Source organism: Giraffa tippelskirchi, chromosome 7, assembly GCF_054371585.1.
Source record: "Giraffa tippelskirchi isolate mGirTip1 chromosome 7, T2T-mGirTip1v1.2.pri, whole genome shotgun sequence".
NCBI lineage: Eukaryota > Metazoa > Chordata > Mammalia > Artiodactyla > Giraffidae > Giraffa > Giraffa tippelskirchi.
This window is the reverse complement of record NC_137281.1, coordinates 26,160,794-26,188,021: the sequence shown is the minus strand read 5'-3', so window position 1 is coordinate 26,188,021 and position 27,228 is coordinate 26,160,794. Positions and strand designations below refer to the sequence as shown.

At 48.9% G+C, this 27,228-nt stretch overlaps 2 protein-coding genes across 13 annotated transcripts in view; one reads left to right on the top strand and one right to left on the bottom strand.

The window, feature by feature from the left end:
- The window catches only part of NFATC3 (nuclear factor of activated T cells 3), a 103,916-nt gene extending 89,050 nt beyond the window's left edge, over positions 1-14,866 (top strand). For 7 of the 8 annotated variants that reach the window (XM_081512791.1, XM_081512794.1, XM_081512786.1 and 4 more), the window contains one exon: positions 11,986-14,866. In XM_081512791.1, coding sequence (XP_081368917.1) covers positions 11,986-12,107 — 122 coding nt within the window. In that variant the 3' untranslated portion in view covers positions 12,108-14,866. Of the gene's footprint in view, positions 1-11,600; positions 11,730-11,985 lie in introns of those variants that run through there. The other variant, XM_081512788.1, reaches the window with a different exon arrangement.
- ESRP2 (epithelial splicing regulatory protein 2) lies at positions 113-27,074 on the bottom strand. 5 transcript variants are annotated; one of them, XM_081512840.1, is made up of 16 exons: positions 26,695-27,074; positions 20,961-21,089; positions 19,363-19,476; positions 19,121-19,235; positions 18,684-18,782; positions 18,407-18,461; positions 18,228-18,338; positions 18,021-18,153; positions 17,900-17,942; positions 17,429-17,730; positions 17,098-17,310; positions 16,803-17,001; positions 16,466-16,652; positions 15,987-16,152; positions 15,806-15,911; positions 113-261 (listed from the first exon to the last, which is right to left on the bottom strand). In XM_081512840.1, exons 3-15 carry the CDS (start codon positions 19,423-19,425, stop codon positions 15,822-15,824), a joined length of 1,776 nt encoding a protein of 591 aa, XP_081368966.1. In that variant the 5' UTR covers positions 19,426-19,476; positions 20,961-21,089; positions 26,695-27,074; the 3' UTR covers positions 113-261; positions 15,806-15,821. The 5 variants fall into 5 exon arrangements, with proteins under 5 accessions (XP_081368966.1, XP_081368962.1, XP_081368963.1 ...); XM_081512836.1 differs by lacking the exons at positions 113-261; positions 26,695-27,074 and adding an exon at positions 21,178-21,420 and having other exon boundaries at positions 15,729-15,911; positions 18,228-18,374; XM_081512837.1 differs by lacking the exons at positions 113-261; positions 26,695-27,074 and adding an exon at positions 21,178-21,420 and having other exon boundaries at positions 15,729-15,911.
- Positions 27,075-27,228: the final 154 nt, after the last annotated feature.

Below are 27,228 nucleotides of genomic sequence, written 5' to 3'. Positions count from 1 at the left end.
CGCTCGTCATCTTTGGAGCTAAACTTTAACACTCTGCTTTGTAAATTTAACCACACTCAGGCTCTCACACTTGTACTTAACAATTTTAGTCTGGGTTTGAATAAAAGGCAAATGAGTATTTGATTGGATTTATTAAACCAAAGCAGAGGGCGGCCTATCTGTATGAATTCTATGGCTTGCGTGCTGCGCTGCGTAAATGTAGTTGCTGATCAGGTGTATAAGCCTCCTCATTTCTGGTCAAGCACTCTTTTAAGTTTTGACCTAAGGCAGTATGGGATGGAAATAAAGCAGGAAATGTTAGTCATTTGCCAGAGGCAACTTGGATCATTTACCCTTGAGCCTGCCCTTTAGGCTCATCTTTGCATTTCTGGTAGTTTTATCTGGGACTCTCTTTGGGAGGAGTCTGTGCTTTTGAGGGAGCCGGCTGGGCCTCAAGCCTTTCTACCTCAGCAAGCAACCATAACCCTCCCTTTCCCTCATACAGCTCCTTTCTTCAAAGACTCTCAAAGCCTCCTGAGAAAGTCTGTGATAGAAATTATAGGGACTTCCCTTGTGGTCCAGTAGTTAAGACTCTGTGCTCCCAATGCAAGGGCTGAGGGTTCGACCTCTGGTCAGGGAACTAAGATCCCATACAGCACACAGCATGGTCAAAAAATAAATAAATATTAAAAAAATAGTAAAACAACAACAAAGAAATTACAAATATACAGATTGTAGTTCTCAAAATGCCATTTGAATTTCATTTTAATGGATTTGGAAGTGGACTTAGAAATCATGTCCAGTATCCAAATCTTTATATTTAGGATACTAAGGCTTCCAATCAGACAAGGCACCAAAACCCTGGCTCCTCCTAGAATCTGGGCCAACATACCCTGGTCTCATCTCATCACTGGCAACTAAATTTCTACATATCTATAAAACTCTCAAGAGAGTTATAACCAGGATTTAAATGAATTTCCTCGTAGTACAGGTGAGAAAAATCAGTTGAAGAAAGTTTAGGTTGCCCTAGTTACATCACAGCTGAACCAAAATTAAAGCTTATTTCTTCCAGTGTTTACCCCATTGCCCTTCCCATGTATGAAGCCAACAAGTTGGTCACTTGTGATCCTAGTAAGAAGTGTTTCTGTGGAGTGAAGGGATGACTAAGGAATGAACAGGAGTAAGAACAGAGGAACAGCAGGCAGGGTAGATAACTCCTTTAAGATATTAAACAATGCAAAAAAAAATTAGAGATGGAGGGCCATGTGGATCTAGGGTTTTTATTTGCTAGCTGGTTTGAGATGGAGACTTACCCATATTTAAGTAATGATGAGAAGAATCTTAGGAGGAGAGGGTGGGTGGGTAGCTTGATTAAAGAGATGGAAGAGTGAAGAAATTTGATGGAACAAGGTCTTGAAGAGGCAGACGTGTGGGATTCATAGCATAGGTGTGGAATAAGTTGTGTGTGTTTACAACTCTGGAGCTCAGGTTTGGGATCTGGAGACAGTAGATTTAGGAGTTGACAGTATAGAGAAATGAACAAGATTACTCAGAGAAAATGTTCAAATTTAAAAAAAAAAAGGAAAAGGACAGTCTTCTGATAAGCCTAAATTCAGAATCCCACATCTTAACCCAAATTGAAAAGAAGTTTTTTGTCTTGGGGTCCTCCCCCCACGTTTCATTTTTTGCTGATACAAAAACATACATGCTGATACTTGAATATACTTTCAAGTAACTGTGTACTGTTTACTTAGCTGGAGACTAAGTAAGTTTGTAAGTAAGTAAGCTGGAAACTAAGTAAGTTTGTCTTTGTAGAATGTTTTGAGTCACAACTTTTTCTAGAGGAAAGGTCTGTATGACAGTATAGTATCACTTATATAAAAGGTTTCTTAGAAAGAAAGGACCTGTAATAGCTGGACTGACCTCCCCCTAATTCAGTTGTAAAAAAAAAAAAAAAGTGTCACAATTTCCCTTTACTAGTATTGAACCTAATGTTAAAAGTGAAGGATATCTCTGATTATTGTGCCTATAAATTGAATCTGTCCTATAGTTGGAAACTATCTAGAGTTCAGTGTGAACTCAATTACTAGAGAAGAATGAATTAGGACAGTAGCAGTCTACCATAGGTAGACTTCTGAATTTTCAGGAACTTTTTTCTATCTTTAGCTTGAAAAGGCAAATTAGTCTGATTTTGATAAATGCAAAATAGTGAATAGTTGAGTTCAGTATTTTATGTATTTCATTTAGGTAGTATTCTTATAACTTACTTAATAACCTGAAAGTAAATCTTAGGAAAACTCTGCTTTAGGAGTGATAAACCATAAAGTAGTACTAGTTTCTCATCCATTTAAAATAATTTCTATTCCTTTACTTCCAAATGTCTCTTGTTTCTTCAAAGGAAATTTAGAAAATGATTGTACCTTCATTTTATAAAAAATAATATCTCCATAAAATTATTCAGCCAGAGAATGAATTGTACCTTTAATCTTGGGGTGTAAGGAGCTTGCCAAACTTTTATAAATGTTCATTGGAGCTTAAAATGAAATAGTATACATAAATGGAGACTAATTAGACCTAACAATAGTTTACAAAAATGATCAAGATGCTCAAATGCTAGTTATGAAGGCCGTTTAAACTTGTGTGTGTTTGACAGTGTTCGTGTGCCTACTCCAGAGGCAGGGCTCTAGGTTACCCTGGCCCTCCACCTGGTGGTGAGATTTCATACCATACCATGCTTACCAGCTCTAACTCTGAATTCGTAAGCATTGGAAATAGCTCTAAATAAGAGGCCTGTTGTTACTCAGACACCTCATTCTTGTGTGTAGGTAGCATTTCAGTGGACTACTAATTTGAACATTTCCTGGATTAAAAAAAAAAAGTTTTTTCTTACAGCAAATATTGCTGATGGCTCTGACTACTTCCAGAGAAGGCAGTGGCACCCCACTCCAGTACTCTTGCCTGGAAAATCCCATGGATGGAGGAGCCTGGTAGGCTGCAGTCCATGGGGTCGCGAATCGGACACGACTCAGCGACTTCACTTTCCCTTTTCGCTTTCATGCATTGGAGAAGGAAATGGCAACCCACTCCAGTGTTCTTGCCTGGAGAATCCCAGGGATGGCAGCGCCTGGTGGGCTGCCGTCTGTGGGGTCACACAGAGTTGGACACGACTGAAGCGACTTAGCAGCAGCAGCAGCAGCTGACTACTTGTGTTGTGGTGACACAGGCACTCCAGGTGTTGCGGGAGTGGAGTCAGGACAGTGGAGCCACAAGTGGGCCAAATGCTGTGACCTACATAACCTGTCACCATGGGTGTTAAGGGCTGTTGACTGTTGTTCTAGGCTTTTAATGCACTTTACTCTTTATAGGGAGAAAGTGAGAATGTTGTATAGGAGGGGTATAAACAACTCTTCGTTTTTACCTTAAATTGGTGAAAAATATAAAGCCAACTCACATGCTTTATGGAGTAGGATTTAAATCAATAAATTCATGCATATATACATTCAAAAGGAAATGAAAATGAAATTGTAAGCATTAATATTTTTAAGAAGTACTGTATTTATCAAGATTGCTAATGATTTACCTATAAATTACATTATAGATTTTTTTATCAGTAATAATTTTGATTTGCTTAAGTTGACGAATTTTGGCCACATTAGAAGGCTATCTCAGGGAGCCAGAGCCTAGAGCTCCCAATCTAAGGGAGAAGTGAGGGGCAAAGGAGAGCAGTGGACTTGTATACCACACTGCTCTCAAGTTATTGCTGAAGAATGGTGAAAAAACTGCTTTGTTACAGTACTGACTCCTTGGCCTAAAATTCATATTCAGTAGCTATTATTTGAGCATAATTTTTGTTGTTTTGCCAACATGGCATTAAAGATTCAATTCCATATAAGTTTATTCTGCACTCAATATTTACCAAGCACTAAGGAGTCAGTGGAGACCAAAATAGATAAGTTCTTTGCTCCATTGGAAATTAAATCTACTAGCTAATTATTATGTGTTAATATTATATATCAAAGTATTTTTGTGTATAGTCAGCTTGAGTGATTCTTTGTGAAAAATCTTCTTGGATTTATCCTAGTCTTAAAATCCTGAACTGTCAAGAACCTTCCAGGTTGCTTTAGCAAAATGAAGTTAAGCACACTAGGCAAAAGGAGAGCAGAACTTTGGTGAAGGGGAGCAGAAATAACGCAGCTTGGATCAGGCTTTTGCTATGAAGGTTATAACCTTTTTCAGGAAATCATGTGTTTATCCTTATCATTAAAATGTACTTGATGAGTGGGTGGATAGTGCTGGTTATAGACTCTCATCCTCAAGATGTAAGCATTGACTTCCTCATAAAGACACACGAAAACTGTATTACGTGGTTTTTTATGATGATAGAGCACCATTTTTAATCATCTTGTTTTAAAACTTGAACAGTGAGATAAGAGTTGAAAAAGCTGTGGTTTTATGGCAGCCTATAATATCTCTGAAGTTATCATCTTTGGAAGGAATAAGCAACAGAAAAGATGACTGTGAGCCGAGTACTTGATTCTATATTTGGCTTTTTGCCACTGGTGTGAGACCTGTTTAAAATAGACGCTGTTAAAGTCAAAATCAGATACCATGTGTTAATTTTAATAACATTCTCTGGTCCCTTTCCTACCACACCACCTAATGAACTTTCAGGGTACTAGTTCCAAATAGCTTCCAAGTAATTGTATTGAATTAGGATCCATTTATTCAGTCATCAGGAATTGATGTTTCCTTGGTAGTAAGGTCCTTGTCCTTTGGGAGCTCATAAGCTATTTGAAAGACAGATAATACTGATACCTATTGATGGTCTAATGAGATGAGTAACATTAGAGGCCATGCACAGAGATCACAGCCATCCTTGGGCGCTCTCGGCATGAAACTAACCCATAGACCCACGCGTAGAATCCACACTGAAAACACTGTTCCCTGTTGTTATGACAGAGGTGCCAAAGGCTGCCTTGTCTATTTATGTCCCTTTATTTCCTATGTATATGGACTATATACAGTCCATGGAATTCTCCAGGCCAGAATACTGGAGTGGGTAGCCGTTCCCTTCTCCAGGGAATCTTCCCAACCCAGGGATCGAACCCAGGTCTCTCCCATTGCAGGAGGTTTCTTTACCAGCTGAGCCACCAGGGAATCCCATATATATATATATATATATACACACACATACATACATATATATACTGTATAAGATTTTTAAAAAATCTTCATTATACTTACGAGGAAACTGAAGAGAAAATGTACTGACATACATCCCCATAACTTTTCATTTACATAGAAACTATTTCAGTGAGTTACTTCTAGCAACCAAGAGTCAGTTTAGATTAATTCCATCGTTCTGTGCAAACCATCAAGAATGGTCAATAAGTCCTAGCCTGGAAAATCTATTTAAAAAGCACCATCTATTTGGCCCAAGCCTTCATAAACCTGTGTATCAATGACCTTCAAAAATTGATCTCAATTAGTGATTATTGGAGCTAGCCAGCACTACTTAATCTTCACCCTTTTGTACTTAATTCCTTTAGCTTATAGTTCTGTTTCTTTACTATTCTGCATTAAATATTAATCACAGCTCAGTCCAGTCGCTTAATCGTGTCTGACTCTTTGCGACCCCATGGACTGCAGCACCCCAGGCCTCCCTGTCCATCACCAACTCCCAGAGCTTGTTCAAACCCATGTCCATCGAGTCAGTGATGCCATCCAACCATCTCATCCTCTGTCATCCCCTTCTCCTCTTGCCTTCAATCTTTCCCAGCATCAGGGTCTTTTCAAATGAGTCAGTTCTTCCCATCAGGAGGCCAAAGTATTGGGAGTTTCAGCTTCAGCATCAGTCCTTCCAGTGAACATTCAGGACTGATTTCCTTTAGGATGGACTGGTTGGATCTCCTTGCAGTCCAAGGGACTCTCAAGAGTCTTCTCCAACACCACAGTTCAAAAGCATCAGTTCTTCAGTGCTCAGCTTTCTTTATGGTCCAACTCTCACATCCATACATGACTACTGGAAAAACCATAGCTTTGACTAGATGGACCTTTATTGGCAAAGTAATGTCTCTGCTTTTTAATATGCTGTCTAGGTTGGTCATAGCTTTTCTTCCAAGGATCAAATGTTTTTTAAGTTCATGGCTGCAGTCTGCATCTACAGTGATACTGGAGCCCAAGAAAAGAAAGTCTGTCACTGTTTCCATTGTTTCTCCATTTGTTTGCCATGGAGTGATGGGACCAGATGCCATGATCTTAGTTTTTGGAGTTTGAAGCCAGCTTTTTCACTCTCCTCTTTCACTTTCATCAAAAGGCTCTTTAGTTCCTCTTCACTTTCTCCCATAAGGGTGGTAATCATCTGCGTATCTGAGGTTATCCATGTTCTCCTGGCAGTCTTGATTCCAGCTTGTGCTTCATCCAGTCCAGCATTTCGCATGATGTATTCTGCATATAAGTTAAATAAGCAGGGTGACAGTATACAGCCTTGATGTTCAGTTCAGTTCAGTTCAGTCGCTCAGTCGTGTCCGACTCTCTGCGACCCCATGAATTGCAGCACGCCAGGCCTCTCTGTCCATCACCAACTCCCGGAGTCTACCCAAACCCATGTTCATCGAGTCGGTGATGCCATCCAACCATCTCATCCTCTGTCGTCCCCTTCTCCTCCCGCCCCCAATCCTACCCAGCATTAGGGTCTTTTCCAATGAGTCAACCTTCGCATGAGGTGGCCAAAGTATTGGAGCTTCAGCTTCAACATCAGACCTTCCAATGAACACCCAGGATTGATCTCTTTTAGGATGGATTGATTGGATTTCCTTGCAGTCCAAGGGACTCTCAAGAGTCTTCTCCAACACCACAGTTCAAAAGCATCAGTTCTGCGGCGCTCAGCTTTCTTCACCGTCCAACTCTCACATCCATACGTGACCACTGGAAAAACCATAGCCTTGACTAGACGGACTTTTGTTGGCAAAGTAATGTCTCTGCTTTTCAACATGCTATCTAGGTTGGCCATAACCTTCCTTCCAAGGAGTAAGCGTCTTTTAATTTCATGGCTGCAGTCACCATCAGCAGTGATTCTGGAGCCCAAAAAAGTGAAGTCTGACACTGTTTCCACTGTTTCCCCATCTATTTCCCATGGAGTGATGGGACCAGATGCCATAATCTTAGTTTTCTGAACGTTGAGCTTTAAGCCAACTTTTTCACTCTCCTCCTTCACCTTCATCAAGAGGCTCTTTAGTTCTTCTTCACTTTCTGCCATAAGGGTGGTGTCATCTGCATATCTGAGGTTATTGATATTTCTCCCGGCAATCTTGATTCCAGCTTGTGTTTCTTCCAGCCCAGCGTTTCTCATGATGTACTCTGCATATAAGTTAAATAAGCAGGGTGACAATATACAGCCTTGACGTACTCCTTTTCCTATTTGGAACCAGTCTGTTGTTCCATGTCCAGTTCTAACTGTTGCTTCCTGACCTGCATACAGGTTTCTCAAGAGACAGGTCAGATGGTCTGGTACTCCCATCTCTTTCAGAATTTTCCACAGTTTATTGTGATCCACACAGTCAAAGGCTTTGGCATAGTCAATAAAGCAGAAATGGATGTTTTTCTGGAACTCTCTTGCTTTTTCGATGATCCAGCAGATATTGGCAATTTGATCTCTGGTTCCTCTGCCTTTTCTAAAACCAGCTTGAACATCTGGAAGTTCACGGTTCACGTATTGCTGAAGCCTGGCTTGGAGAATTTTGAGCATTACTTTACTAGCATGTGAGATGAGTGCAATTGTGCGGTAGTTTGAGCATTCTTTGGCATTGCCTTTCTTTGGGATCGGAACGAAAACTGACCTTTTCCAGTCCTGTGGCCACTGCTGAGTTTTCCAAATTTGCTGGCATATTGAGTGCAGCACTTTCACAGCATCACCTTTGAGGATTTGAAATAGCTCAACTGGAATTCCATCACCTCCACTAGCTTTGTTCGTAGTGATGCTTTCTAAGGCCCACTTGACTTCACATTCCAGGATGTCTGGCTCTAGGTGAGTGATCACACCATCTTGATTATCTGGGTCGTGAAGATCTTTTTTGTACAGTTCTTCTGTGTGTTCTTGCCACCTCTTCTTAATATCTTCTGCTTCTGTTAGGTCCATACCATTTCTGTCCTTTATCGAGCCTATCTTGGCATGAAATGTTCCTTTGGTATCTCTAATTTTCTTGAAGAGGTCTCTAGTCTTTCCCAATCTGTTGTTTTCCTCTATTTGCACTGATCGCTGAGGAAGGCTTTCTTATCTCTCCTTGCTATTCTTTGGAACTCTGCATTCAGATGAGAATATCTTTTCTTTTCTCCTTTACTTTTCGCTTCTCTTCTCTTCCCAGCTATCTGTAAGGCCTCCTCAGACAGCCATTTTGCTTTTTTGCATTTCTTTTCCATGGGGATTTTCTTGATCCCTCTCTCTTGTACAATGTCACGAACCTCTGTCCATAGTTCATCAGGCACTCTGTCTATCAGATCTAGTCCCTTAAATCTATTTGTCACTTCCACTGTATACTCATAAGGGATTTGATCTAGGTCATACCTGAATGGTCTAGTGGTTTTCCCTACTTTCTTCAATTTAAGTCTGAATTTGGCAATAAGCAGTTCATGATCTGAGCCACAGTCTGCTCCTGGTCTTGTTTTTGCTGACCGTATAGAGCTTCTCCATCTTTGGCTGCAAAGAATATAATCAATCTGATTTTGGTGTTGACCATCTGGTGATGTCCACGTGTAGAGTCTTCTCTTTTGTTGGAATAGGGTGTTTGCTATTACCAGTGCGTTCTCGTGGCAAAACTCTATTAGCCTTTGCCCTGCTTCATTCTGTACTCCAAGGCCAAACTTGCCTGTTACGCCAGGTGTTTCTTGACTTCCTACTTTTGCATTCCAGTCCCCTATAATGAAAAGGACATCTTTTTTGGGTGTTAGTTCTAGAAGGTCTTGTAGGTCTTCATAGAACTGTTCAACTTCAGCTTCTTCGGCGTTACTGGTCGGGGCATAGACTTGGATTACCGTGATATTGAATGGTTTGCCTTGGAAACGAACAGAGATCATTCTGTCGTTTTTGAGATTGCATCCAAGTACTGCATTTTGAACTCTTTTGTTGACCATGATGGCTACTCCATTTCTTCTAAGGGATTCTTGCCCACAGTAGTAGATATAAGTGGCATCTGAGTTAAATTCACCCATTCCAGTCCATCTTAGTTCGCTGATTCCTACAATGTCAACGTTCACTCTTGCCATCTCCTGTTTGACCACTTCCAGTTTGCCTTGATTCATGGACCTAACATTCCAGGTTCCTATGCAATATTGCTCTTTACAGCATCGGACTTTGCTGTACTCCATTCCCAATTCCATTCCCAATTTGGAACCAATCTGTTGTTCCATGTCCGGTTCTAACTGTTGCTTCTTGACCTGCATACAGATTTCTCAGGAGGCAGGTAAGGTGGTCTGGTATTCCCATCTGTTTAAGAATGTTCCACAGTTTGTTGTGATCCACACAGTCAAAGGCTTTGGTGTAGTCATAAAGCAGAAGTAGATGTTTTTCTAGAATTCTCTTGCTTTTTCTATGATCCAACAGATGTTGTCAATTTGATCTCTGGTTCCTCTGCCTTCTCTAATTCCAGCTTGAACATCTGGAAATTCACAGTTCACATACTGTTGAACCTATCACAGTCAGTGTGATTACTAATGCCAGTCAAGCCAAATTTTCATCCTTCACTTCTTTGCCTTTCTGAATGCTGCTACTTGAAAATTTGTCTGTTGAGAATCACAGACTTCTATGGTTAAAGAGACCTTATTAATTTATAACACCATCATTGATTAGCCAAGGAAATGGGAATCTTGGATAGATGAAATAATTTGTCAAGGATACACATGGAATTAGTGGCAAAACCATCATTCAAGCCAAACCTAATTTCCAGGCCATTCCTTTGCTTACATATTTTGCTTTCCCAGGTCTTAATTTCTCCTCAGGTCACAAGGCTACTCCCACTCATTTTTTTTCTCAGCCTTTTGCTCTTCAGTGGGACTGTGAAACTGCTCCCATACTTCCAAGTCTCTAGTAAGAAGGTGCATAAATCTCTTGATCGTTCACTGTAGTTTCTTACCCATAGGATTTTTCCTTTGGATGTTCTAATTTCCAAATTCAGTTCCAGAGCTGACCTACCACCTTCCTCCTCTAAATTCCTCCTCAGCTTATCTCCAGTAGTGACAGCACTATTCTTCCTAGACTTAGAGCCTTGGTGGTAGTAATGAATCAATCCTTTCCTCTTCTTACAGTCACCACACTCACTCTTAGAATTGTATTTGTCCAAGACCTTTGCATCTTCTTTGTCTAAATGATTTCCATGCTCTTCTACTCTTTTGAATTTCAAGAAGTTGAACAGGTGCATTGAAACTGATTCTGCCATTTACTAAGCAAATTGTGTAAACTGGCAAAACCTATGTTATCTATCTGTAAAGTGGGATAATACTGATCTTAAATTGTTGTCAAGATTAACTGAAACAAGATACAAATTTTCAGTTGTAAAGTTTAACCCATGGATGCTCAATAAGTATTTGTGGAGTGAATGCTACTTCCCTTTTCCTTATAGCCATAATGAGTATGAAAATTTTTTTTCTTAACTACCTAAAAAATAGATTAGATATTAATACTTGAAGTTTTTTTAAATGATCAATAGTGTCTCCTTTGCTCTGTGATCACTTCAGATGCTAATTATGGAAAGGCTTTTTTCTCTTGGTCTATTTTTATTTATAATAGCTGTACTGAGATTCATTATTCATTCATTACTTTAGAATTCATCTTTGAAAATAATATAGTTCAGTGGTTTTTAGTATATTCATAAAGTTGTACAACCATCATCAGTATCTAATTTTAAAACATTTTTGTTACTCCAGAAAGAAACCCCATACCTCTTTGCAGTCACTCCCTGTTTCTTCCTCCGCATAACACCTGGCAACCACCTATTTATTTTCTGTCAGTTCTGATCATTTTATATAAATAGAATCAAACAAGATAGGACCTTTTGTGTTTGGCTTCTTTCACTTAGTATAATGTTTCCAAGGTTCAATCCATATTGCAGCACGTATTTAGAACCTCATTCTTTTCTAAGGCTGAATAATATTTCATTGTATGGAACAGACCACATTTTGTTTATCCATTCATCAATGGTAGACAGTTGGGTTGTTTCCACTTTGGGGCTATTATGAATAATGCTGGTATGAACATTTGAGTACAGATTTTTATATGGAAGTAGTTTTCAGATCCCTTGAGTATATGCTTAGGAGTGGTCTTAGTATAGAATTTTTAGTTGATGAAGCAAAAGAATTTTCATTTCAAAGCAAAGAGTTCTAATGGTGAGAGAACTAAAGGTTCTTATTTGGGATGTTTGCTTCTGTTTGTTCCTAAGATTAAAATTCTTTGCACTGGACATAACAGAAAACTATAAATCAACAAAATCAAGAGCCTTTTCTGAAAGGATCAGAAATAATACAAATGCCCCTACATAATAAAGGATGTTTGTATTAGCATAGGGTAACAAAGTAATCTCCAAATCTCAACTCTCATCAAAGTATTTATTTTCATTCACTTTATATCCAAGGTGCACTGCAGGAATCAGAAAAAGAAAACTCTCCTAAAGGGATGCAGATTAAGGAAAAGTTAGGTTAAGGTGAATACATTTCAGAAGAATCCTGTCTTCTGCTCTGCAGCCTGAGCCTTCACAGTGAGGGTAGGAATGTTTCCCTTTTCTCTGAGCCATTCCCCTTCCCAATAAAACTGACCTGAAAGGTAGAGAAAGGGGGGCCTGTAACAACTTTTGGAACGAAGTTTCCATCCAGTTCAAGAGTAGGCTTTAAGCACTGCCTTCACTTTTTTAGAAAGCCACAGAAAGGGAAAAAACATCTTTGAAATAGAGCTCAGCTTCAAGCATCATATGGTCAGTCACACCGAGGTCACTAATTACTCTTCCCTTTCTTGTTTTTCAGTGAACGAGGTAATTGGGAGAGACATGTCCCAGATTTCCGTTTCCCAAGGGACAGGGGCGAGCAGGCAGGCTCCCCTCCCAGGTCCCAGTTCCCTGGATTTAGGAAGATCCGACGGGCTCTGACAGTGTTCACTGCAGCCTTGTGTCCACCATCATGTACTTCTCAGCATGTTTCTCTCCTTGGACCTTGGGTTTCCAACTCGGCAACCTTCAGGATGGAGCCAGGAGTTGGGATCACCGTATGTGGGGAAAGCAGCATTCCTCCAACTCAGGTCTTGGGAAGATTTTGTAAGAGAATAGGAGCAGTACAGGCTGTTTGATCTTTGGAGAAATGAGCTTTGCTTTTTATATTTAAATAGGATACTTTTATATGATGGGTGCTTTGAGTGTGAATGCAGCAGGCTCTCCTTTTCAGAGGTGCTGCTTCTGCAGGTGACCTGGTTGCTTAGCTAGGATTGGTGATTTGTACTGCTTTAGGTCATTTGAAAGACTCTAGCTTTGATGATATTTTTAAAGTAGAAACTTTTGATAAAACTTTCCAGAGGTAAAAGAAAAAAAAAATTAACCCAAGCCCACACCTATGCCTCAGAAACACAGCATGTGTCCTGGAAGCCTTTCATAGATTCATAGGAAGTGTGTAGCTCATACTTCTTTATAAAAGTAAACTCTTAGGTAAAATGAGAAGAGACCATTCCAATCACTGAAGTGTTGGAATACAAAATGACATTCCAGAGCATAGCATTTTTGTAACTTTTTAGGTAATCTTCCTGTTCTCTCTCCATACTGTCTCCATGTTGAAATTGCTTTTTTTCCCTCAGGGCCTTGGGTAAATTAACTACATGTAAGGGAGCTTTGAAAGATGGGTTTTTTTTAGCTTGATATCTTTAATTCCTGCCATCCTACTAACAGGTAGGCTGTGGAGTATTTTTCCTTTTTGTGTCCTCTGGTCCCAGACCTTTTCCAAGTGGAAGCATCAGCATTTGGCTGCCACAGTCTCTTGATGGTTTGTTTAGGCAACTTTGCTGCTTCTAGTTCATCTCTAGAGGCCAGGCTGTGTCAGAAGCCAAGCACAAATGAGCTATGCTTCAGGACCGGGGCAGAGGACCTACACGATTCCAGATGGGAAGCTCTTAAGATCTGCACTGGCATGGGACGCTTTTCCTTTGTTGTTTACTGCCTGAAATGATCCTGGCCTATCCTGCCCCATCCACATGGCCTAAAAAGCAGCCTTTCCCTAAAAAGCTTTGAGGCAAATCCAAAAATGAGATACCATTGTAAACCTGACCCTCCACACCAAAGATGCCCTGGTGCTGCTGCTGGTAAGGCTGGTGCCCAAAGAGGGGCCAGCAAAAAACTCCAGCCTGCTGTCTACCAAAGGAGGTGCCCAACTTGGGTTCTCTTTTCAAATCCTGCCCTTACCCATCCCCTTAGTGGGATTAGTTTCCTGTTCCAAGGCTTGGGCCTATTTCAAGGCCCCTGAATGCAGTATGTTTTCAAACGAAATGTTGTACTTTGCCTATTCAGGAAGCAAATTTTCTGAGTGCCTACATAGGAGAGACAGTGTGGTGGGCTGGTCACAGGCTCCATGCTGCTACTCCAGGGGATTGTGGGTCCCAGATGCCAGGACTCTCTACTGAGGCCAAGTGAGGCCTGGGTGGAGGGAGCCAGCTCAATGTCCACCATCTCTAGTCAGACAGATAGGAACTGTTGACCTATGATGAGGAAGTATGGTCTTTTTTTTTTTTTTCCTTTAAGCCACGATGTTTTCAATTTCTCCCTAAAATTAGTTAGAAAAAGATGTCTATCTTTCAGCAAATCACTCTAGTCCTTCTTGGAGCCCAGTGTTTTCACATTTTCTTTGAAAGTGAGTTTTGCGTCACAGAGTGTAGATAGTGAGATTTGCTTCGGGGCCTGTGGTTGGAAGCCCAGAGCTTCCTCTGGAGGGTTTTGGGGGACTGACCCTCTTGAGATGGCCAGACTTGCCTCCGCCCTCATGCCCCTGGTGTAGCCACCTCACATGGGGTCCTTACAAGAGCTTCCCTTGCAAGACCCTTTGGGGGTTGCTCTGTTGCCCTCCAGAATAAAAGCCTCTATGATCCAGAGTTGCTATGCACCAAAATTTGATGCCTTTTAAATACCTTGATGCCTGTAGCACTAGAAATGCTTTCCTATTTAAAATAAAAGTTAAATTTTAAAATAGAGCTTTGTATACTACATAAGCAGTTTTGTATCAGCTTTGTAAAAGCTTTGGTGTAAGAGACAGTATTTTTTGGCTTTGTAGACAAAGACCTTAATTTTTGTGCAACATAGTGATGTTACAGCACACATCCATTGGACTATGCAAATTGAATTCTAGTAACAGCACTGAGCAACTGGGCATGTGCTAGCACCCACCCCTTCCCTCTCCAACCCTGCTAGACCTTGGGTTGAGGAATGGGATGAGCCAGCCTTCTGCTTACTGGAGACGCACAAAGAAACTTGGCTGAAAACAGCTTTTAAAGGAACAGCTATCTTCGAGTTTGAGTGTGGTGCTTCTGCCCAGGGTGCATCCCACCCCTGCCCAGGGCTAGCCCCTATCACCAGAGCTCTGCTGAGTCCAGCTGTAAAGCCCTGTTGTTGATACTCAGAACAGATGGTCATCTGTATGGCTCAGGTGGGTTCAAGTTGAAACCTGGTATTTTATAAAATGGATGATGTTCAAATAAGGAACTGGTTCTCAGTTATGTTTACAGCACTTGAGATTGTGTTTTCTTGTACATTTTGTATTTTAAAACCTTTTATAGGAGTACAGTGCTCCTTACACAAATACAAAGGGAAGAAGCCAGAAATTCAGACTCCTCAGTTACAGTGCTGAAATAATAAACGGTGACAGGTCAACAGTCTCCTTGAAATCTGCCTGAGTGTTCCTCTGCATGGGGCTGGTGTGGAGCCCCTCACTGGTGCCAAAGGGAAGGGCACTTGGGCTTTTAAAAAGTCCATTTGATTAGGAACCTTTATTTTACAGAGGAGAGGGTAGAATTCCAAATTCCTTTTGAAGCTTCAGTTGGGCACCCTGCAGTGGGTGCAAAGGACATTCCAAGGTGTCTGCTGAGTTCAGGAAAACTGACCTGCCCAAGGTGTGCATGAAAAGTAGGCAGAAGTCCCTTTACAAGTAAGTCAAGCCTGAGTTTTTCTGTGGGGGCCTCCTGCCCCCTAGTGTCCTCTGGGGATACTGCAGTACAGTCCATCAAAACAAGTTTGTGATTTTTGCCATCTGCTATTCCTTGTGCCAAGCTCCAGGAGGGCCAGCATCCTTAGGTGGGACCACCCCTGGCACAATGTGGTCACTGAGGTCCAAGTATCCTGGGGAGCGGGACCAGCACTCTCTGCTGCCCTGCGCCCCGTCAGAAGGGACAGGGGAAGGTAGGACACTGGTATCTTTACTTAGAAAGAAGCTCCCTGGAGTCATACAGTGAAAGCACCAGGACTTACATTTTTTAAAAAGAAACCAAGCCTGCTGTGGACATCAGCCCCCCAGAATCTGTAGGCATGGGCCATAGCCAGAACAGAACAAAGGCTCTCTGGGTGCTACTTAAGGGGCCCAGATCCGACCACTGGGAGCAGGATAGCGCCATTCCACCCCCAGCCCTGCATGCAGAGTCCAGCCATCATCTCTGAGGTGGACAGGCAGAGCGATAAGTGGGGGGATGGAGCTGGGACTTGATCTCCTCTGGGGGCCTCCTGAGAATTTTGAAAAGCCAGAAAGAAGCCACCAGGTTGAGGGTGCTTGTTCTCTGGAGATAGGAGAGTCCCATAAGCTGAAGACATCAGTCAGCTCTTACCTCCTGGCTCCCTCACCTACAAACACACCCATTCTTTGGGGGCCTGTAGCACAGTGCGAGCTGGGTCACCAATAGGCATCAGGCTGGTGTAGTCATCAGGGGCTAGCTGCAGGAGGGACAGAGATTTAGGCAGGGAGCCCCAGGCTCAGCCAGCTTCCCCAGCCCTCCAGCCACACCTCACCTGGTAGGCCTGGAAGACGCCGAGCAGATCCTTCATACCAGCTGTGTATGGGACACCCTGCATACGGACCAGGGCTCCTGGCTGGGACAACACAGAGGTGGGAGCAGAGGCCAGGGCTGCAGGGGGTGTGGTGAGGTAGCCCACAGTGGTGGGGGAAACTGGCGGGCTGGGGGTAAAAGGCAGGGATTTAGTAGTGTAGTCCCAGTTATGGCCTAGACCGAGCCCTACCTGTCTCCTCCCTTGTCTCTGCCTTGTGCTTGGTTCATTTCCTCTTCCCTGAAACCCCTGCCTCCACAGAGTCCTCCTTATTCCAGTATGTAGGTGGCATCAATCAGCCCACACTTGTCACTCCCTCACTGAGAATAAGGGAGCTCCAAGAGACCTTGAGTTATGTGGCCCAGGAAGGAGATCATGGATCATGACCCTCCCGCAAACCAAGACAAGAGAGCAAGACTGAGGTTCTTTTAGCAGCAGGGTACCTGGGGTAGTACGCTGTGTAGTTCATGTAGAGCTGAGTGGCTGGCCCTGGGTAGTAGGCAACCGGGGTGGGAGCAGCAGGCACCCTGGCAGCTGGGAGCAGTGCTGAAGAGGGATACAGAGCTGCTGTCTCAGTGGGAATGAGGGTCGGGGTGGCCTGGAAGGTGGCGTAGGCGGGTGGTGAGAGGCCTAGAGGCAGAAGCAGAGAGTGTATCTGCAGGGAGCCCAGCACTGCCCTGGGTGGGGCAGCCAGAGAGGAGTCCCCCCACGTAGAAAGTGAAGGTGATAACAGCCTGGCTCCCACATGCTGCTTCCTTCCCCAGCCCCTGGGACACTCACAGGGCAGCTTGCAGGGTGGAGGGGACATGCCACTGCGGCCCAAGGTGCCCCCCATCAGGACACGGCTCATCTCCTCTGTGGAGCAGGGGACCACCTCCACATAGCGTTCCTTCATTGCTTTCTTATGGCAGCGCTGAGCAGCAGCTAGGGCCCGCTCTGCTGATGTCATCTGGATGAAGGCATCACCTGACGGCCGGCCCTGTGCACACCACTTTGTGAGCCGTCTGTCATGTGCGAGAATCCCTTACTCCCAACCATGCCACCCCCCCCAGCCCACCCTGGGCAGCAGCTTTACCTGCTGGTTGAGTACCATGTGCACACCATGAGGCCGGATGTCAGCCGCTGCCTCCCCCAGAAAGCTAAGGATGTCTTCAATGGTGGCTGTGTAGGGCAGGCCTCGCAGGCGTACACAGTCTCTCCCGGTCCCAGCTGCCAGTGGGAAGGGGATGGGCAGCAGTGGAGCAGTCAGGGTGGGAAGGAGTGGGCTGGAGGCGTAGCGGTTCAGGACCTAGAAGGAAAGGAAGCAGCAGGCTGATTATGCCAAAGAGGGCAAGGCCAAGGCAGGGAGAGAAGGGGCACCCTGGAGAGGCACATGGGGGTGGGATGGGGGGCCCTGGGTGGCTCACCTGCTGCACCTCAGCTGCAGTGCTCCGGAAGAGTTCAATGTATCGCTTACCCAGCATGCCCTTATGCCTGCGTAACGCAGCCTGTGCCAGCTCCTCACAGGCGAAGAGGGCAAAGGCATCACCCGTGGGCCGGCCATCAGGGTGGCGCACAAAGAGCAGCCCATCGGCGCCCCCCGTCACGGGGCACTCTGGCCCCAGGAAGCCTAGTACGTCTGCTGGCCCAGCCGAAAAGGGCAGTCCTCGCAGCCGCAGGATCACTTGGTCTTCCCGTGACAGGAAACGCGCCACCTCTAGCGATGTGCCTTGGGGCGGGGCGGGGGGGCGGGCATGGGAGTCACCTACCGACTTCATCTGTGCCCTTCCAAATACCCACCCACACCAGCACGCAGGGAAGCAGGAAGGCAAGAGGTATGAGGAAGCAGGACGTGTCAAGAGCCAGGAGGCACTAGGCACTGTCAGGAGCACACTCACCCCCTGCGATCTTCACAAACTCCTCTCCTGTTGCTTTATACACCTGTGGGGACAGCCCATGGGTCTCATGCCTGCCCAGCCTCAGCTCTGCCCTGCTCCGCTCCCAACCCTAGAGCCCCACCTCGATATAGCGGATGCCCATGTGGTGCTTGTGTCTCTGCAGCGCTAGGTCCCGCTGTTCACTGTCCACAAAACGGATGAGGGCCTCACCGTTTCTGCGGCCCTGGGCATTGAGGCACAGTGCTACACCACCCCTGCAGAGCCAGCACTGCGTTAGTCCCTCCTGGTGGGCCTGCCCTACCGTGCCCACCCACCCTGCTGTACCCACCTGGCAATATTGAGCCCTTTGAAGAATCGAGCCACGTCCTGGTCTGATGACTGCCAGGGCAGCCCACGAGCCCGAACCACAGTCTCACTGTCCACCACGTCGGCCTTGCTGCTATGGGGGCAAGGCACAATCACAGCTGTCCGGCTGCTATCACCCCCCAACCTTGCCCCTTCACTCACCAAGGCCCTGTCTCATATTTCTGCTTCACCACTTCAGGCTTCAAAAACAATTGACCTGAGAGGAGATGGCATGGGGGTCAGCAGGGTCTGGTCGGGGGGAGTGTCTCCCCACCAAGCTCTGCAAAAAGGACAGTTGAGGGGGATGAGGAGGTAACAAAGGGGCTTTCACCTGTGGCCTCTCAGAGAAGGTGACATGGGGAGGGGAACTTGGAGGAAGTAAGAGGCAGGCATTCACCCAGCCGTGAGAACAGGTGAAAGGTGGTAAGGGGAACCTTACCGCTGGGACTTTCAAGCAGGTGGAGGATGATGGCTACCATTGTCTTCACTTCCCACACCCCAAAATCATCCTCTGTGGCATCTGTCTCCAGCCCCAAGTCTATGAGCAGAGAATAACAATGAGGAAATCCCAGCACGAGAGGGCAACCAGCATGTCCTACTGAACCTCACAGCCCCTACATAAACACATGCAGAATCCCAGCAAACACATTTGTTTTGGCTTGGCTCATCTGTGCCATTACAGGTCTGCAGCCTAGGTAAATGGAGACATATGCCCACATTCCAAATGTGCCCCAGCACAGACACACAGACTTGCAGTCAGAGGCTGAGCAGTTCATGTAAACTTGCATGTGTTCATCCAACCTGCCAGCATGCACATACTCAAGACACATTCAGCCTGCAGCCACCCTTCCACCTTCACTCTGCTGGGTCAGATACCCTGTGCCATGGTGGCCACGGTGAGGTCCCTGGCAGAGCGGGCGCTCGGGTGCTGCACGTGGAACTCTCTGCGGAGGTCGTAGAAGGAGAAGAAGGTGTCGGGGAGCACCAGGTTCTGGGGGCACATGGGAATGGGGATGAATGGGGGAACTGAGCTGCCCTGGCCTCCCCCAGCCCTCTGCCCTGTGACAGTGGGCATCCTGGAAACTGTGCCCCCTGTTGTACCCTCAGTGGTGGCATACCTTCCTGGAGGCCTCAGGGTGCAGGACCTGTCGCAGCAGTTGCTGCCCATCAGTGCAGAGCATGTAGGGGCCCCCGCCCAGCAGAGCCACATCCCCGCTCACCAGCTGTGAGAACTGGGAATAGGGAGTGAAGAGAGAGACAGAGGGACTCACAGCCAGGTGGGCAGGGGGAGGGAGGGTGCAGGCTTGCAAAGCTGGTTCAGCCAGATGTTCAGCCCTTCCCTGCCTGGGGAGGAGGCTGCCACGCCTGCTGGGCCTGGCTCTGTGTCCCACCCCCTCCCTCCCCATCCACTGTCACCTTCTCCAGGCCAAATGGGAGCAGTCACAGATCACCCGAGCCCCCATCACACACACTCCAGGAGTCTGGAATGGGGCCAGAGCAAACACCTGGTGGAGTGGGACAAGCAGGTGGGGAGGGGCGGGACAAAGCAGGTTAAACCTGTCCCTGACCAGGCACCACCCTCAGACAGGTGAGAGAGGCCCAGTCCCGTGGAAGGCCCAGCCTGCTCATGGTCAATGGCAGCCCCGCCCCTAGGTCTGACCAACCCGGGGGCCGAGAAACTCCAAGGACAGAGCTCCACACCTGAACGCCAGGGGCAGCATGAGCTTTGACCCAGACCCGATCGACCAGCTGGCACTGAGGTGTTTGCTCATAGAGGGGGCGGGAAGCGGCCCAGCCCCTCCCCCATTCTCATCCCCGCCGGCGGAACACGTATGAGCACAAACCACAGGCCCAAGAACCTTCCCTAGCCCGAGCTTTCCCATCTGAGGCTAGCAGAGCAAGGCGACCCAGCCCACGCATCCCAAGTGGGGGCTAGTTTGGGAGTCCTGGAACAGACTCAGGTTCAACATCGTTGTGCCTGTTTCCTCATCAGGAACCACCAAAGTTGTCGGAAGATAAAAGAATTTGTGCTAGTAAAGCACTTTCACTCATTCCACCCAAGAGTCAGGCACAGGGTGAGCGCAGTAATGAAGATAAGAAAAACAGCAAAGGGAACCGCCTTCCACTTCAGCCAGGCCTTTGCACTCAGGAGCCAGGTAGCCCCCCAGGCGGGGTCCGAACAGCGCCCATGCCTGGCCAGCCGACCGGGACAGGCCTGGACGAGCAGCTTACACCTGGCGGTGTCTACCTCCGGGGCAGACACCGCCCTACGCCCCCGCTGCAGCGTCTCCCAGGCGGGTGGGTGGGCCGAGGACACAGCGGCACGGACCGTGACCTGTGGCCAAGTCTGGGCCCCTTGGCCCTCTCAGCTTCCGGCTGCTGTTTTGGACGACCTGGCCAGGCAGGTTCCCAGAGGCGTCTCACCTAGCTCCCCCCGCAGGCCTGGGACTCTGGGAGGGGTCTCGCAGCCTCCATCTCCACCCCCTCAGTAGGAGTGGATCACTGTAAAGTCTGAAAAAGACGCCCCCCTGGAACGGCCGACACATGCGGACACACGCACATTAGAGTCGCTGAAAGTTTCAAACAACAGGAACCCGTCCTACCACCCTGGCCACTTGGTTGTGGTGCGCCAGGCCTCGCCTCCTGCCGCCTCTCCCGCCGAGAAATGTCCCTGCAGTCCGGCCGTGCCTCCATTCACCCCGGGCCCGGCGCTCACCTGCTGCAGCACTTTGTCCAGCGGCTCGGCCCGCGCCAGGCTGTCGGAGCTCAGGCCGCTCGCCTCGCGGCACTGAGGGCTCAGCGCGGCCGTCTCGGCGCGAACCAGTGACTTATGCAATGTCCCCACCTGCGAACGGCGGGGAAAACCGATCAGCCACTGCGCTCCTGAGATCCCGAAATTCTCTGGAGATCTCAGCGCCCCCTTCCCACCCTACCTGGTGGCTCCGCGGCTCCACCACTTGCCAGACTAGGAGGATTAAGTCGGTCTCGTCGGAGCCCAGGTCCGGCCCCAGCGCACCGGCGGTGGCCCCGAACAGTACGACCAGGGGTCCAGGCCCGGGACGGGGGTCGGCAGCGGCGTCTGCAGTGGGGTTCGGGCCTGGGGGCGGCGGCTGGGGTGGCGGCGGAGTCATGGCCGCAGAGGAAAGGGGCGCTCGGCCAGACACACGCGGACCGACGAAGCGCACGCACGCACCGACCGACGGCAAACGCGGCCGGGCTGGGGCGGGACACCGTGTGTTGGGGGCGGCACCTGCGGCCCGGCTGGCGCCGTGGGCGCTGCTGAGACCCGCCCGCGGCGCCCCGCGGGGCGGGGCGGCTACCGGCCCCCGCCCTCTCTGGGCGAGTTACCTGTCGGCCCCGCCGGCCACGTGATCGAGGGCCCGGGAACGGTGGGGGAGGGCCGCTAGAATCCAGCCCTGGACGCTCACACTCGCTCTCCCGGCCTGGGCTCGCGCTCAAGACCCACACTCCACTCCCGCAGCCGGCCCTGTCTGACTTCTGGGGCGACCCCCCACCACCTCCCACTCCCCTCTCCCACCAGGGCTCCGCAAAGGAAAGGGCAAAACTAGGGGCCTTCTTCAGTCCGTAAGCGGCAACCTGAGGCTTTGGAGGGTCACGACGGCCGGTCTGGAGGGGTAAAGTCAAAGGGGGTGATAAGAGTTACCAGGTATCACCCCAAGGCTTGTAGGGTGATTGCCAGAGGTCGACTGGGGTGGGAGGAGAGTGGCAGGGAACACAAGAGAGCATTAGAACCATTGGGGGATTCACCAGAAGTCAGTGGGCAGGGTTTGTGCACACGGGTGAGAAGGCTGGGCCTTAGCCGGGCTCCTGGAAGTGCCTGCGATGCCAAAGCGCGGTCGGACGTGCGCAGGCCTAGGTCTTGGGGAAGGAAGAAGCGCGTCTCCCACATCCCCGGCCCCAGCTCCCGAGAGCTGGCCTCTAGACGGCGCTGAGCCGGACTGTCCAGCAAGGAGCCTCGGCCCGACCCGACGTTAGGGCTGCGGTCTGCTTTCGCCCTTCCGCCTGGATAACAGGCCTGCTGCTGGGAGTTGAGAGCACGCTAGCCGATGGGGGATAGCGGCACAAGTGCAATGTGCTCAAGGGGGCCGCAGATCCTCCATCTCTTCTCTTCTTTGGACAGTCCCTCGTGGAGGGCTCCGAGCACCCTTTCGTCCCGTTGGGCTTGGTGAGGATCCTTTACGATGAGTTTCCAGGCCGCCCGGGGACTTCCCCAAATTCTCTCGTTTATGTGACTGAGAAACTGAAGAAGAATCCGGTGAGAAGGGGCTCCATCCCGGCGGGAGTAGACACACCGGGTTGCGAAGCCCGAGCAGGAACTGGGGCGCGAGCCGCATTTCACGCTTTCAGAGAAGCTGGGCGCTGCGTCGGACTTTCGGACGACTGAGAGCGAAAGGGCCCGGCCTGGAGGAGGCGCCTCTGAGGCCTTACCCTCTAATACACACAGCACCGCGTCCCCACTTGGCGGATGAAGAGACTGAGGCGCAGGGGGACACGGCGGCTGGGAAGCAGAGGGAAAGCAGACTGGCCTTCCAGCGGCTACTGGCGACTCGCGCTTCCTCTTTGAGTGCAGGCGAGTGTCCGCGCTTCGCTGCCCTACGTTAGACCGCCACCCAACTGCCAGCCCGCTGACCCCACCCCCGGACTCATTGAGCCAGTTACGCCCGGGAGGAGGAGGAAAAGCGCTCTTCAGGCACCACCCTCCTCTAGATAAGCCTGGAATGTCAAATATTTGTCCGGTGGGCGGGACGCAACAGCGAGGTAAAGCCCCTCCCTCACGCGACCAGGAGCGCGCGTGCGCCAGGCTGAGTCTTCCTCCTGGCCACGCCCTTGCAGCTAATTGCAATTCACCCTAACAGCACCCCATCCTCTCCTAAAACTTCGCTGGTGTGTATCGCCCCTCGCCGGGCTCCAGTCTGGGCTCTGCTCCTAGACAACAGAGCCCCGGGCCATCCGGGCGGCTACCTGATATAAGTCTCACCCTTCCTGACATCCCCATCCATTCAACCACTAGACCTTCGCGCTAGGTCCTTTTTTATTCATCATTGAGCGCAGGTAGGTCTCAACGTCAGGTTCCCGGGGAAGCCTCCCGCTCGAGGTAACCCCTTGGTACCTCTAGCCATCCTGAGTGCATTTCCATTGGAGACGCATTCATGAGTGTACAGGTCCTTGCGGAGTAGTAAACCCAAGCGTGGGACGGCTCCCCCAGATACCCGCGCACCTGTCCGCCCCCTGTCCCCCACATAATAATTTCTGATGTTAAGAGTCTTGAAAAACTAAATTTGTTAAAACTACGTTGGTCCCCCTGCTTTGCTGAGCTCCCTTACTCATTTTCAGATGGTCCTCCCAGATCACCCCATTAATACTAAACAACCCGCATTCCTGTCCCCCAACCGGCTCTCACATCTTCTGCCACCACTAACCAACTCCTAACACGATAAATCGTTTATTGTCTCCCTACCCCACCATCCATCCGCTCCTCATCCCCCACTCTAACCCATCCCTGTGAGAATATCCTTGAGGAAAGGCTTATCCAAAGCCTATCACTGGACCTGCCTGGCACATAGTAGTAACTCAAGAATAAATGAATGGTTGACTAAGCGCTCTTCCCGTATTCCATCAAAAGTAACCTTCCCTGTGACCACAGGACCTTTGTACTAGAGTCTCATCTGTGCCTTTTCCTCTCCTTCCAACCCGCCCTTGCCCTAATTAACCCCTGCTCTCCCTTCAGATTTTCCCCTCAAGGCACCTTCCTCTGTGGTGTCCCCACTGTGGTTTGAGATTTCTGTATTTCACTGATAAATGTCCCCCATCCTCACCCTGCTCCTAGCTAGTGTTCACAAGTCACGAATGAATGAATCAGAGATAAGATACGCGAGAGACGTCAGCGAGGCTCCAACGGCACAGCCAGATTCCTTTTCCAAACAGTACTTCGGGTATTCAGGAAAAAGCAACGTGGTCCGGTGAGCCTGCCCGCAAGCTAGCGGAATCCCATCCTCACTGCAGCGCTTGGAAGCCTGCCACTAAGGCAGTGGGCGCTCCAGCTGCAGGTCTGAGCAGATACAGGGTGGGATTCCTCACCTGGGGAGTGTGGCTTTTCTCGGGGAACTCCAAGACGAGGAATGGTGTAGGAATGGTATAAAATCACGCTCCTTACTCCCAGGAAATATTCTGTTTTCGGAGGATTTGAGGCTGAGCGCTTGCTTGGGGTCCATCGCGGGGATCCAGAGTCGCCAGCCCAGGGCCATCCCCACCCTCAGCGGCCAGCGGCCCCCGGCTGGGCCAGCTGCGACCCTTTCTTACCTATTCTAGCAAGCCTCCAGAATAGCCAGCGCACTGGGTTCCCTGGGGTTTCCATTTCCATGCATTTGCTCCGCTAATCGGAGAAGCCAATGGCACCCCACTCCAGTACTCTTGCCTGGAAAAACCCATGGACGGAGGAGCCTGGTAGGCTACAGTCCATGGGGTCGCTAAGAGTCGGACACGGCTGAGCGACTTCACTTTCACTTTTCCCTTTCATGCACTGGAGAAGGAAATGGCAATCCACTCCAGTATTCTTGCCTGGAGAATCCCAAGGACGGCGGAGCCTGATGGGCTGCCGTCTATGGGGTCGCACAGAGTCGGACACGACTTAAGTGACTTAGCAGTAGCAGCTCCGCTAATATCCGCTGAGTACCCACCAGAGGGCGCACTGATTCCATCGACGGAACCTGGTGTTGCGGAGTAGGGAGGAGCTGCTGGCATTGGAGATTTCACCTTAGGACAGCTAGGTGAAAGGAGAAGCCCTTAACATCGCCCCCCAGGTCACTTACCTCCCCCTGAGAATTCTTAGTTCCCAGACCAGGGATCGAACCCGTGCTCCCCCAGCAGTGGAAACACAGAATCTTAACTACCGGACTGCCAGGGAAGTCTCGATATGATCTGATTTAATGTTTAATGCCACAGGAATAAGGGCATAAACTGGGACATAAGTAAGGAGGCTACTAGGGAGATGCGGGTAATCTGGCTTTGGGAGAGTAGAGCTGGGAAAACTTGGTGACCATGTAGTTGTGTGTCTGAAAGTCAAGGAGGTATCTAGAGGTCTGAAGCCCAGGGGATCATGTTAAAAATGGGGGACCCTCCCCCTCTGGCCCGGAGAAGGCAATGGCACCCCACTCCAGTACTCTTGCCTGGAAAATCCCATGGATGGAGGAGCCTGATAGGCTGCAGTCCATGGGGTCGCTAAGAGTCGGACATGACTGAGCGACTTCACTTTCACTTTTCACTTTAATGCATTGGAGAAGGAAATGGCAACCCACTCCAGTATTCTTGCCTGGAGAATCCCAGGGACAGGGGAGCCTTGTGGGCTGCCGTCTGTGGGGTCGCACAGAGTCGGACACGACTGAAGTGACTTAGCAGCAGCAGCACCCTCTGGCCCCTCTCCACAGTGCCTGCACTGGTTTATTACTGACTAGACCTTGGCAACCCCTCCTCCAGTAGTCATGGCTCTATCATCTTCAGGGCCTATGGGAGTGGGCCAGCAGGGAAACACTCTCACGGACAGGGCCACCTTCTGAGGGGCCCATGGACACCTGAGGCCACTGGGCTGACAAGGCATTTAGACTGTGATCAGAATCCAAGGCAGCCCAGGCTGTCCTGATCTCCACCCTATCCCCACTTAACCCTTGGCTCGAGACACCTGCCTGCCCGCCCCTGGCTGAAGGGTCTCCCATACTGGGTCCGCACCAGATCAGTCCTCAGCAGCCACTCTGCTGGGGTCTGGGATGGAAGTGAGGAAGGGTTTTGGAAGGGGGTCGCTGGGCCAGGGTCTGAGGTGGAAGATAGTTGGACCTTAAGAGAGGAGGGTTTCCCAACCACAAATGTTTTTCACTAAAACCACATGGGAGGGGCAGGCCAAGGTGGTGAGTAGATTCTCTGAGGGTCACTCCAGGAGGCTAGAAACTATCAGCCACTGACTAAGAGAAAGAGAGGGAGGGAGAGAGAGAGGGAGGAAGGGGCAGGAAGAGGTCTCGGAATCAGCCAAGGATGACCAGGGTGTTGACTGGCCCTCAAGAAAGGGATGTGTGAAGGGTCAAGAGCTCCTCTCCAAACATGCTGGTTCTCTATTTCAAAGTAATGCTTGGTCCCAGAATATTACTGGCTGTCAAACCTTTGCCCACTCTATTTGCTACCCGCCCCCACCCCCCACCACCATTCCATGCACAGAGAACCTATGTCCTTTCTGGATGCCCGGTTTGCGTGGGGTGGGAATGGTGGAGGAACATCAGGGGAACTCGCCTTTGGGCTGGCGCAGGGTTGAGGTTCAAGCCCACTCTTAACCCGGCGAACAAACTGGCCAGGGATGGGGGTGAGGGGGTGATTTCACACTCCAGAACCAGAAACAGGCTGGCTAAACTCTCACCGGGAAGCGAAACACGCTGACCTGGCCTTACCCCAGGCAGATGGCAGGGGGGTCCTTGGGTCAATGTTGCCTGAACTCAGGTGCTCTCGGGGAAGTGTCCCAAGAATCGGTTTGGGAGTTGGACAAAGGTCTTGGTCAGTTTCCTCCGGCTCAAGAACAGCCCGAGGCTCACTTGTCCTCTTCTTCCTCAGGCTTGACCCGGGTAGCTCAGCAGCGGCGAGCTACTGAGCTTTGTACCCTGAATTCCCACTCGGCCTGGCGCATCCTAGATCAGGGAAGCGCTAGGAATCAGATGAGAACTGCGCGCCACGGACTTAAGACGCAGAGGGCTGAGCTGGGTACCCAGCAGAGGCGGGTTGGGTGAGAACCGCTGAGAGCGTGCGCGAAAGCAGGGCTGAGCCTTTATCGATCGATGCGCTCGGCGTGCAGCGCGGTTAATAGAGTTGGCCAGAGATGGGTAGGGGCGGGGCGGTGAGCTCCGACTGGGAAGGACTACCCTAGCGGCTAGTTCCTATTGGCTGGCCGTTTGCAGGAGGCGGGCCCTGATTGGCCCGGCTGCTGTGAA

Bases quoted from the DNA above. Each gene is read 5' to 3' on its own strand.
- ESRP2 (XM_081512836.1), bottom strand. From the start codon at position 21,375: ATGACTCCGCCGCCACCCCAGCCGCCGCCCCCAGGCCCGAACCCCACT. The intron at 18,154-18,227 runs GTGGGTACAGCA...CTGGCTCTGCAG, and splicing joins AAAGGGCTCAATATTGCCAG to GGGTGGTGTAGCACTGTGCC. The intron at 17,943-18,020 runs GTGGGGCTCTAG...CTGTCCCCACAG, and splicing joins TGGGCATCCGCTATATCGAG to GTGTATAAAGCAACAGGAGA.